Below are 12,914 nucleotides of genomic sequence, written 5' to 3'. Positions count from 1 at the left end.
CATGTTTACTGTGCATGGAATAGAGTGGCTAAAGCGTTACTTAGACAGTCTGGGTTAAAAACAGGGACAAAATGAACGAAATTTGACGCTTATACAAATTTCACATTTGGGAATGACAACAGACTGAAATTAGTAGTTGTTTATTCCTTTTAAAATGGCGAGAATAGATCAGTTCATTAGCAGAGATGTACTGCCTGTGAAATACTTGTTATTAAGTAGAATATCAATGAAGTAATTACAGATGGAAAGTAACATAGCTATTGTATATAGAAAATCTGTGTATTTGCAATTTAAAACATCGAGGCACTAGTGTATTCTTTTAATAGAATGTAACCTCTCCAGTAAAGAAATTAAAGAAATATTATTGACATAAGGGGATGGAAATATAGAACATAGAACATAGAACAGTACAGCACAGAACAGGCCCTTCAGCCCACGATGTTGTGCCGACCATTGATCCTCATGTATGCACCCTCAAATTTCTGTGACCATATGCATGTCCAGCAGTCTCTTAAATGACCCCAATGACCTTGCTTCCACAACTGCTGCTGGCAACGCATTCCATGCTCTCACAACTCTCTGTGTAAAGAACCCGCCTCTGATATCCCCTCTATACTTTCCTCCAACCAGCTTAAAACTATGACCCCTCGTGTTAGCCATTTCTGCCCTGGGAAATAGTCTCTGGCTATCAACTCTATCTATGCCTCTCATTATCTTGTATACCTCAATTAGGTCCCCTCTCCTCCTCCTTTTCTCCAATGAAAAAAGTCCGAGCTCAGTCAACCTCTCTTCATAAGATAAGCCCTCCAGTCCAGGCAGCATCCTGGTAAACCTCCTCTGAACCCTCTCCAAAGCATCCACATCTTTCCTATAATAGGACGACCAGAACTGGACGCAGTATTCCAAGTGCGGTCTAACCAAAGTTTTATAGAGCTGCAACAAGATCTCACGACTCTTAAACTCAATCCCCCTGTTAATGAAAGCCAAAACACCATATGCTTTCTTGACAACCCTGTCCACTTGGGTGGCCATTTTATGGGATCTATGTATCTGCACACCAAGATCCCTCTGTTCCTCCACACTGCCAAGAATCCTATCCTTAATCCTGTACTCAGCTTTCAAATTCGACCTTCCAAAAAGCATCACCTCGCGTTTATCCAGGTTGAACTCCGTCTGCCACCTCTCAGCCCATCTCTGCATCCTGTCAATGTCCCGCTGCTGGAGCCTACAACAGCCCTCTATACTGTCAACGACACCTCCAACCTTTGTGACGTCTGCAAACTTGCTGACCCATCCTTCAATCCCCTCATCCAAGTCATTAATAAAAATTACAAACAGTAGAGGCCCAAGGACAGAGCCCTGTGGAACACCACTCACCACTGACTTCCAGGCAGAATATTTTCCTTCTACTACCACTCGCTGCCTTCTGTTGGCCAGCCAATTCTGTATCCAGACAGCTAAGTTCCCCTGTATCCCATTCCTCCTGACCTTCTGAATGAGCCTACATGGGGAACTTTATCAAATGCCTTACTGAAGTCCATATACACCACATCCACAGCTCGACCCTCATCAACTTTTCTAGTCACATCCTCAAAGAACTCGATAAGGTTTGTGAGGCATGACCTGCCCCTCACAAAGCCGTGTTGACTGCATTTGATCAAGCCATGCTCTTCCAAATGGTCATAAATCCTATCCCTCAGAATCCTTTCTAACACCTTGCAGACGACAGACGTGAGACTTAGAATATAGAAGACAAAATCACAGTTGTGTTAACATTACATAGGCAATGTGCTTATTCGTTATCTAAAAAATTAAAACTTTTAGTAGAGGATAAAGGAATAATGGATGGGATGTACGAGAAGCTCGTAGGGATAAATTTGAGAAATGTGAAAGTACACTGTCACAAACTGACCAAGAAATTTGACTGAGTTAGTGGATTTAACGATATGGGATGAAGAGCAAGGCACTTTCATTTAAAATTTTCTCGATCAGCCATCAATAGTACATAGTGCAGATATGAAAATAATTGGGGATAAGGCAAAGGAAAAGTGGATAGGGAGAGTAACCTGGAGTACAGGCAAAATTTCTCACTGATGATTGGGAAGGAAATTTGCTAATGATAAATTCAGAGATGTGTGCACATGTATGGACATGACAATTATGATTGTGGAAACAGAAAGCCATTTCAGCAATGGTTATGTGAAAGGAACCATACAGTAATTGACAAAATTAGTCAGTAAACTTTGATAGATCAGCCAAACTATAAGTTGTCATCTACACTATCTAACCATGCTAAGAATCCATTGCAGATGATGAAAGGATATAGTGATTATCTGTAAGGTATTGTGATGAATCCTAAATTTCATCAGTAATAAGCAATCAGCTTGGAAAAGGACCTCAATTAATTCTGGTTTTTCAGACCATTTGAATGCATTGCAGGCAGTCAGAAAGGCTTTTGTGAAAACCAAAGTCTCCGAAAAAATTCAGTGGACCTTAAGGAATAAGGCGCTCCAAAACCAATTTCAATCTGGGAGTCATGATTTATTATAAAGAATGGAGAGGCTGAGTGAATTGGCAATATAATAATTGCACAGCATGGGAACCAGGTTTTTTGGGTACAGTCTTCAAGATTGCTTGGTATGAATTATACATTTGCGAGTTCTGAAGGAGTTACAGAAAATAGGAGCCAGGTACTTTTCATACTCAGTGTTGCATGGTAATGAGGATCAAACTGTAGCAATTGTCAGTTTGTCTGAGGATGGATAACTCAGTTCTGATGGTAAATACAACATCATTAGACACATAGGCAACTGTCAAAATTGGATACCAAAGTCAAATATTTATCAGAAGGGGAAAGTAAATGAAGAAATATGATTAGGTTAAGTAGAACAGGGAAGGCCACTGGAAAATATAAAAGCTGGATGAGGGTTAAGCTCATGGATTGGAAACATGGATTACAAAAATGAGAGAGACAAAAATGCAGTGTGGATTTAGAAATAAATATGTCCCTAGAAAGAGATCACAAGCTATTGAAATAAATCCTTCTAATAAAGAGGAAATGTTTAAAGAAGATGTGAAAGGAAAACACAGAGAAGCTTGAAACTAGATTGACCAGAAATGCGGCAGTTTTGGATAGGAATAAAGTGCAGTTCTTTGTGTTGTAAAAGTTCATTTCGATTATTTTATTTTCTTTTCAGCTGGCTCTAGTCTGGCGCCGACTAAGCAGGGGTTGAGAGTCACTACAACTGAAATTGCAGATTGCTCAATGGTAAGTCTCACCTACAAATTCATCATACAGACTGCCAGAAGTACATTGTTAAACTCAACTGACATTAGCTTTACTTGAACATTTATAATACTGAAGCTGAGATATTAAGTTTTGATCATGCAATCTATTTTGAGGAGCAGACTGCATTGTATTCACCTTGAGCTGATATGTGGCAAGTAAGATTTAGAATAGAGAGGCTTTAACTATAACCTTCTCTTTTAACGTAAAACTATATTACTATTACTGAATTACCCTCTATCAGCAATCTGAAAGTCATGATTGGCCAGAAACTTAACTGGACCAGCTGTGTATATATTTTGGCTACAAAAGGAGGTCTGAAGTGCATATTCTGCAAAAAGGAACTCAGTTCCTCTCTGCCAACAAAGCACACATGAGGAATGTAACTGCAAAATCTCTGCTTGCCTGGATGAGTGGATCCCCAACAGTATTCCAGAAGGTCAGCATTATCCAAGACATTGGCAACCTACTTGATCAGTGCCCCTTCCAGCAGATGAACCATTCATACCTTCATCATCAGTAGACTGTGACAGCAGTGTTTTCCATCTACAAGATGCTTGCCAAGTTGCCTTTAACAGCATTTCCCTAAAAAATGAGCTCTATTACTTAGAAGAATGGGGGCAACAGGTACATGAGAACACCACCACTTCCAGGTTTCCCCACAAATTATACACCATTCTGACATGGAAATATATCATTTTTCCTTCATTGTCGCTGGCTTAAAATCTTTGGAATCCCTCCCAAACAGCAATGGGGGAATGTATTCACAACATCCATTACAGTGGTTCGAGAAGGTGGCTCATCGCAACTTTCTCAAAGTTACTTAGGGTTAGGCCATAAAAGGTGGCCTTGTCAGTGATGTCCAGATTCTTATAAATAATAAATAAAATGTATTTTTGTGCATTGGTTATTTAATAAGAAGATGTTCTTAGAAATGGGACATTCTGTCTGGATGCCTAGGCCTCACACCTAAAATGCATTGTCTGACCTGGGATGTCAGCTCTGATATACTGAGGGAACTGATAAAACCTTCAGTTATCTTGGGGCCAGTGACTTGAAAGAAATTCAGGAATTTGCATATTAATCCTTTCTAAATAGTTAAAGATTTAACAGCCATCTTAGATTTGTTCAACACCGTATCAGTTCTATGACCCTTTGATATTTTGCTTATAAATTCTGTGCCCAGTGCTATTTCTCTCACTGACACCTGAAGGAGTGAGACTCTAAAAACTTGGATCTTCAAATAAAGCTGTTGGACTATAACCTGGTGTCATGTGATTCTGTCTGAAAAATTCTTCTTTAAGAAATTACAGATAAAAATGGATCTAAAAAATGATGAATAAAATGTTGCAGAGTGTAAGGACTGAGCAGTGCTTGCTTCATTGTTTCAGAAGCTGCTGGCTATTCAGAAGTTCATTCAATTGACATCCTATTGCCAAATGTATTGTCAGCATTATATAGGTAGAATATCACACCCACCTCTAAGTTGGTGGATTTCAAGCTTCTGTGTGTTGTTTGGCTACCACATTTCCCATATTTAAGATGATTACTTGACTTTAGAAATACTTAATTGGCTGTAATGTGTTCTGGGGTGCCCTGACATAATAAAAATGTTTTATAAATCTGGTTCCTTCTTTCTGTAATGGGAGCTGGATGAACTTCGGATCATTCGGGAGGCAGAGTCAGTGATAGACAAGAGTTACGGGGAAGTAGTTACTCCTAAGTGTGAAGAAAGCTGGGTAACTGTTAGAAGGGGGAAAAAGCAGTCAGTGCAGGGATCCCCTGTGGTCGTTCCCCTGAAAAACAAGTATACCGTTTTGGATACTGTTGGGGAGGACAACTTACCAGGGGCATGCAGTAGGATGCAGGTCTCTGGCACAGAGTCTGTCCCTCTTGCACAGAAGGGAAGGGGGGATAGGAAGAGAGTGATAGTCATTGGGGACTCAATAGGAAGAGGGACGGATAGAAGGTTTGCCGGGAATGAAAGAGACTCACGGTTGGTGTGTTGCCTCCTAGGTGCAAGGGTCCATGCTGTCTTGGATCGTGTCTTTGGGGTCCTGAAGGGAGAGGGTGACCAGCCCCAAGTCGTGGTCCACATAGGCAACAACGACATAGGTAGAAAGAGAGATAGGGATATCAGGCAGGATTTCAGTGAGCTAGGGTGGAAGCTGAGAGCTAGAACAAACAGAGTGGTTATCTCTGGTTTGTTACCCATGCCACAAGATAGCAAGGCAAAGAACAGGGGGAGATTTCAGCTGAACATGTGGCTGCAGGGATGGTGCAGGAGGGAGGGCTTCAGGTACATGGACAATTGGGGCTCATTCTGGGGAAGGTGAGACCTCTACAAACAGGGCGGTCTTCACTTGAACCGGAGGGGTACTAATATCCTGGGTGGGAAATTTGCTGGTGCTGTTCGGGTAGATGTAAACTAGCTCAGAAGGGGGATGGGAAACTGAGGTGTAGTTCTAGTACACAGGAGGATGAGCGTAGGGAGGACATGGACAGGACCTCACTGTCACAGGAGTGTGCTGGCAGACAGCAAGCTGGGTTGAAGTGTGTCTACTTTAATGCCAGGAATATCCGAAATAAGGTAGGTGAGCTTGCAACTTGAATAGGTACCTGGGACTTCGATGTTGTGGCCATTTCGAGACATGGATAGAGCAGGGTCAGGAATGGATGTTGCAGGTTCCAGGGTTTAGATCTTTCATTAAGGTCAGGGAAGGTGGTAAAAGAGGGGGAGGTGTGGCTTTGTTAGTCAAGGACAGTATAACGGTGGCTGAAAGAACTCTTGATGAGAACTCGTCTACTGAGGTGGTATGGGCTGAGGTCAGAAACAGGAGAGGAGAGGTAACACTGCTGCGAGTTTTTTATAGGCCCTCGCAAAGTTCCAGAGATGTGGAGGAGAGGATCGGCAAAACTATTCTGGGCAGGAGTGAAAAGAACAGGGTGGTCATTATGGGAGAATTTAACTTCCCTAACATCGACTGGAAATGCTATAACTCTAGATTGTCGGATGGATCAGTTTTTGTCCACTGTGTGCAGAAGGGTTTCCTGACTCAGTATATCGAAGGGCCGACAAGAGGGGAGGCCATACTGGATCTGGTACTTGGTAATGAACCAGGCCAGGTGTGATTTAGTGGTAGGTGAGCACTTTGGAGAGAGTGACCATAATTCGGTTATGTTTACTTTAGCAATGCAAAGGGATAGGAACATGCCACAGGGCAAGAGTTATAGGTGGGGGAAGGGCAATTATAATGCGATTAGGCAAGACTTCGGAGGCATAGAATGGGTTAGCAAAATGCAGGGGATGGGGACAATCGAAATGTGGAGCTGGTTTAAGGAACAGATATTGCGTGTCCTTGATAGGTATGTCCCTATCAGACAGGGAGGAAGCGATAAGGTAAGGGAACCGTGGTTTACTAAAGAAATTGTATCTTTTGTTAAGCGGAAGAGGGAGGCTTATGTGACGATGAGACGAGATGGCTCAGATGAGGCGATGGAGAGTTACAGATTAGCTAGGAAAGATTTAAAGCGAGAGTTAAGAAGAGCAAGGAGGGGACATGAGCAGACATTGGCGGGTAGAATAAAGAGAACCCTAAAGCTTTCTATAGGTATGTGAGGAATAAGAGGATGACTAGGGTAGGAATAAGGCCAGTCAAAGACAGAAGTGGGAAGTTGTGTGTGGACCCTGTGGAGATTGGAGAGGTGCTAAATGATTATTTCTCATCTGTTTTCGCTGAGGAACAGGAGAATATTGTAGAGGAGATGACTGAGTTACGGGCTACTAGAATTGAAAGGGTTAAGGTTAGTAAGGAGGAGGTGTTATCAATTCTAGAAGGTGTGAAGGTAGATAAATCCCCTGGGCCAGATGGGATTTTTCCAAAGATTGTCTGGGAAGCTAGGGAGGAGGTGGTGGAGCCTTTGGCCTTGGTCTTTCAGTCCTCATTGTCTACAGGTTTAGTACCAGAGGACTGGAGGATTGCAAATGTTGTGCCCTTGTTCAAGAAGGACAGTAGGGATGACCCAGGTAATTATAGACCTGTGAGCCTTACGTCTGCTGTAGGAAAAATTTTGGAAAGGATCATAAGAGATAGGATTTATACTCATCTAGCAAGCAACAATTTGATTGGAGATAGTCACCATGCATTCGTCAAGGGCAGGTCATGTCTTACACACCTCATTGAGTTTTTTGAGAAGGTGACCAAGCGTGTGGATGAGGGTAGGGCAGTTGACGTGTTGTAGATGGACTTCAGTGAAGCCTTTGATAAGGTTCCACATGGTAGGCTATTGGAGAAAATACGGAGTCACAGGATTGAGGGAGATTTAGCAGTTTGGATTAGAAACTGGCTTTCTGTAAGAAGGCAACGAGTGGTGGTTGATGGAAAATATTCAGCCTGGAGTCCGGTTACTAGTGGTGTGCCTCAAGGATCTGTTTTGGGACTACTGCAGTTTGTCATTTTTATAAATGACTCGGATGCAGGCATTGGTGGATGGGTTAGTAAGTTTGCGGATGACACTAAAGTCAGTGGAGTGGTAGACAGTGTGGAAGAATGTTGCAGGTTGCAGGGAGACTTGGATAAACTGCAGAATTGGGCCGAAAGGTGGCAAATGGAGTTTAATACGGATTGGGAGGAATAATAGCAAGGCAGAATACCGGGTCAATGGAAATATTCTTGGTAGTGTAGATGTGCAGGGGGATCTTGGTGTCCATGTACATAGATCCCTGAAAGTTGCCACCCAGGTTGATAGTGCTGTTAAGAAGGCTTACAGTGTGTTAGGTTTTATTGGTAGAGGGATTGAGTTCCGGAGCCGTGACGTCATGATGCAATTGTAAAAAACGCTAGTGCGGCCTCAGTTGGAATATTGCGTACAGTTCTGGTCGCCACATTACAGGAAGGATGTGGAAGCATTGGAAAAAGTGCAGAGGAGATTTACCAGGATGTTGCCTGGTCTGGAGCACAGGCTGTATGAAGAAAGGCTGAGGGACTTGGGTCTGTTCTCATTGGAGAGAAGGAGGCTAAGAGGGGATTTAATAGAGACATACAAGATGATCAGAGGATTAGATAGGGTGGGACATAAGAGTCTTTTTCCAAAGGTGATGACTTCAGATTGTACAAGGGGGCATAGCTACAAATTCAGGGGTGATAGATTTAAGACAGATGTCAGAGGCATCAGAGTTTACTCTGAGAGTGGTAAGGGTGTGGAACACCCTGCCTGCCAATGTAATTAACTCAGCCACATTAGGGGCATTTAAACATTCCTTGGATAAGCATATGAATAATGATGGGATAGTGTAGGGGGAGGGGCTTAGATTAGTTCACAGGTCGGCGCAACATTGAGGGCCGAAGGGCCTGTTCTGCGCTGTATTGTTTTACGTTCTATGTTCTATTAGAAAATTGCTCAAATCTAGAATGGTGATGCCTGCATTGTGGATGGAAAATTAAATTTCTAACAAAATCACGACACGGTGGCTTTAGCTACATGATGGTTCAGTGGTTAGCACTGCTGTCTCACAACACCAGACGCCCAGGTTTGATTCTCCCCTCAGGCAACTGTCTGAGGGGAGTTTGCACATTCTCCCTGTGACTGCATGGGTTTCTGCCGGGTGCTCCGGTTTCCTTCCACAGTCCAAAGATATGCAAGTTTGGTGGATTGGCCATGCTAAATCACCCATAATGTTCAGAGATGTGTAGGTTAGGTGAATTAGCCAGGGGAAATGCAGGGTTACAGGGATGGGTCTGGGTGGAATGCTTTTGGAGGGTCAAAGTGGACTCATTTGGCTGGATGGCCTCTTTCCATGCTGTAGGCATTCTACAGACTAATGGTGAGGTTCATTACTTGTCTGAATCAAATTTCTTCAACATAGGAATTCGCTACTTTATCCTAGAAAGCAGTGTCATCAGGCATAGATCATTTGTGTTAATTGCCTAAATCACTTTCACCTAATCTACATAGGAACATCACCATCTCTGTCTTAACTTACTTGACTTACATGTACCCCATTCCTTCATTGTCACAGTTTGAAGACCTTTCACCTCATGGTTAGCATCCCATGAGTGGCTGACATACAAAATGACTAGTAAAGTTCAGGTGACAATAAAAGAATCCTGAAACTTAATCTTCTTAAGATGGAGACATGCCCAGCATAGCTGCACTGATCAAGATGAGCAAAATTTGAAGAAGGTGATTTCTGGTGCAATGATGATTTAGAGGTACTCATCAGCAGAATAAATATACAGACTGTTTAAACGTGACTCTGGAACAGTGTGAATGGGCGTCCATAAATTGAAACAACTTCCTCGAGGTAAAGTATGGTGAGAAATCACCCTTGAGGAATGTTGCATTACTGATGCTGAACATGAAATACCAGCCGAGTAGTAACACTTGACTATATTAAGATTTCTAGTCTGGTATCTATGGTATCTACTGTTCCATCTGTGAATGCTCATTCTAAGCAAAAGCAGGTCCTATTGCTTACTAAACAATTTAATGCAGAAAATGAATAATATTCAAATTGTCTTATTCAGTATTAAAAAGCAATTGACATAAATATTTTTAAAACTCATATTTGTCCTGTTCAATAGTAATCAGTGTTCTATTTTCATGATGTTGCATTACTTTGAATGGGGGAACCTAGGGTCTGGGGCAACAGTTTACTGTAAAAGGGCTCTGTGGTACAAGAATAAGTTTACATAAATTAGGTACTCTGTACAGGGCTGACAGTTCTGAACATAAGTTAAACTTATCTAAAAGATTGAATGGCAAACCAACAAATTATACATTTTCAAACAACCAAGACAACTTTTTCAGTGCTGGCTCTAAATCAAAAACTTTATCTGTCATGTTCCAAACAATTCACTGAATCTTGAATGACAGTTTTTAAACCGAATTATTTCTCAGAAAATGCACTATTTTTGCTGTGATAAGAACAAAATGTGTTTTCAAATATCATTACTGATTTATAGGAGGAAGACCGTTACAGGCAAATGCTGAACCGCAGTGACAGTGAAAATATTGCCAACAACTATTTCAGGTCAAAGCGTGCTAGTCAGATCCTGAATACAGACCCTGCACGAAGTCTCTGTAAGTATTTTCACAATCCATAATGAAAGCAATAATACTAAAGTTACCACTGGGAACTAATTCAAATACTATTCCATCCAAGTGGAAATATCAGAATTCAGAAGCATCTGCCAGCTTAAAAAGTATCTTGTTGAGTACCTTTTATTGTTATGGTAAATATTGGTTGGAAATGCTATTAAGGAAGTCTTTGAACTGGTTTGATCTCTTAATCCAGTTGTAAACTAGAACAGAGATAATGGGAACTGCAGATGCTGGAGATTCCAAGATAATAAAATGTGAGGCTGGATGAACACAGCAGGCCAAGCAGCATCTCAGGAGCACAAAAGCTGACGTTTCGGGCCTAGACCCTTCATCAGAGAGGGTGAAGGGTCTAGGCCCGAAACGTCAGCTTTTGTGCTCCTGAGATGCTGCTTGGCCTGCTGTGTTCATCCAGCCTCACATTTTATTATCTTGTAAACTAGAACACATTGCTTTCGCATGGCATGCTATACAAACAACTATCCAATCAAGCTACCAAAATGCATTGCAATACTTCATTACCTGCATTATAGAACTGGTTTAGCAATATAATGCACATGTGTATTAACGTACAACTTCTGGGATCATCCCTGGAACCCAACGGAATATGCAGTCCAGTTGTGTTTTGGAGGCATGCATGGAGCTAGCAAAAAGATTCAGGAATACTGGAAAATGGTGGGTCTTAAGACTTTGGGGAAATGGCCCTGAAATCTGGAAATTGTACACCAGTCTTCCTGTCTTTGCATTTCTATCTTAAGACATTTAATGTGTAAACTTTTCTCAACATATATTTAGAACATCTGCCACAGTTGCTGCTATTCACAGATTCTGTTCGTATGTGAGGAGTTTGAAGCAGAAAAGAAACAATGATCAAGAATTAAATCTGTATCAGTTAGATCACTTGGTTTGAAAATCCAGCTTGTTTCTGCTGGGTTTTAGATAAACAAAGAAATATCAGTTCCTGTGGGACATGGAGCAGATCCCTTTTCAGGCAATTTTTAAGAAGAAAAATACAATTTTGAGCCAGCCAATTAAATAAGAACAGTTTCTATATTAGGCCTAGCCCATACTGATCGATATTCATCATTGGCATGAATAAATCAGATTTAAATAATTCCTCAGTTTAACTCAACATATTGTACTCAGGTCTGATTGGCAAATTGTCATAAAAAAGAAATCCCTCTCATAATTTACCTTTGATGTTGCATTTGGTTAAATTGGTCTGTGAATATTGCTCATGAATTATGTTGTAGCATCGTGCAAATGACCCTATTTTGTGTTTTTTTGTTCTCTCCTGTAACAGTGCATAATGTATCTCTTAACAATGGATCTTCTTCCCATCCTGCCTCCAACTTGAGCACAGTTTCTCCAACCCAGCCTCCAGAAATGCCCACACCAAGGCCATTTCGCTTGGAATCATTGGAACTCCGTGTGCCCTCAGCCAAAACCAAACGCAAGAAAAGCAAAAGCAGTTCTTTCATGGACATTGCCTGATTTGGAACTATTGCAATAAATTGTTTTTAAAGACATTTGTTGTATTTTTCCCTTACCCTCATGCTCTTACTGCTCTGAACACTGACCTTGGCCATGGGTGACCCAGCCCTAGGTCTCTGCCAATGCTGCTGTATTACCAGCTGCTTAGAGGTGTTTAGGATAGTAATAGAGCTACTGTCCCAAAGGCTTTCTTTGTATCTTAGCACTTTGTTTCCATTTGACACCTCCCCATAAAGGCATGTCTGCAATTAAGAAGTCATAACGATGCAGGAAACTGATTGAGACCTGTATTAGTCTAATGAACCATACCATATGCCATCTAATGGTATTGTTATAGGAATTTGAATATAGATAAAGCTAAATTACAAAACTCAAAGTTTCATACACTACATGTGGGGCAGCATGGTGGCTCAGTGGTTAGCACTGCAGCCTCACAGCACCAGGGACCTGGGTTCAATTCCCACCTCGGGTGACTGTCTGTGTGGAGTTTGCACATTCTCCCCGTGTCTGTGTGGCTTTCCTCCAGGTGTTCCGGTTTCCTCCCACAGTCCAAAGATGTGCAGGGTAGGTGGATTGGCCATGCTAAATTGCCCGTAGTGTTCAGGGCTGTGTGGGTTATAGGGGGACGGGTCTGGGTGGGATGCTCCAAGGGGCAGTGTGGACTTGTTGGGCCGAAGGGCCTGTTTCTACACTGTAGGGAATCTAATCTACATGTTTCATGTCAACAATAGTATAGTTCATATCATATATTTTAAATTTTGCTAAATTATTTGCAAGAGGGTGCCAAAGTCCTTTGTCCTCTTGTCCTCATTTTATTTCAATCAATTCATTCATCATCCATCTCTTCACATTAATTTTGCAAAACATTTCTGATTTTGTTTACTAAATTCCAAAAAATTATCCAACGTCATCCCTTCTGGTAGTGCAGCTACATTTTTGTTTCTTTCTAATCTGCAAAACTTTGTTTATATTGCAAATGAGTCTGACCAAGTGCTGCCACCTTTTACCTCAAGAAAATGCACCTTAGTTCCCT

The 12,914-nt window shown here is 41.6% G+C and overlaps 1 protein-coding gene across 2 annotated transcripts in view; it reads left to right on the top strand.

The window, feature by feature from the left end:
• The window catches only part of kif17 (kinesin family member 17), a 90,548-nt gene extending 78,071 nt beyond the window's left edge, over positions 1 to 12,477 (top strand). Inside the window, exons 12-14 of one of the 2 annotated variants that reach the window (XM_048561144.2) lie at positions 3,198 to 3,268; positions 10,252 to 10,369; positions 11,691 to 12,477. In XM_048561144.2, coding sequence (XP_048417101.2) covers positions 3,198 to 3,268; positions 10,252 to 10,369; positions 11,691 to 11,881 — 380 coding nt within the window. In that variant the 3' untranslated portion in view covers positions 11,882 to 12,477. Of the gene's footprint in view, positions 1 to 3,197; positions 3,270 to 10,251; positions 10,370 to 11,690 lie in introns of those variants that run through there. The other variant, XM_059638052.1, reaches the window with a different exon arrangement.
• The last annotated feature ends 437 nt before the right edge of the window (positions 12,478 to 12,914 follow it).

This window comes from Stegostoma tigrinum, chromosome 28, assembly GCF_030684315.1.
Source record: "Stegostoma tigrinum isolate sSteTig4 chromosome 28, sSteTig4.hap1, whole genome shotgun sequence".
Taxonomy (NCBI): Eukaryota; Metazoa; Chordata; class Chondrichthyes; order Orectolobiformes; family Stegostomatidae; genus Stegostoma; species Stegostoma tigrinum.
The sequence above is the reverse complement of the archived record's forward strand: the minus strand, read 5'-3'. Positions and strand labels throughout refer to the sequence as shown.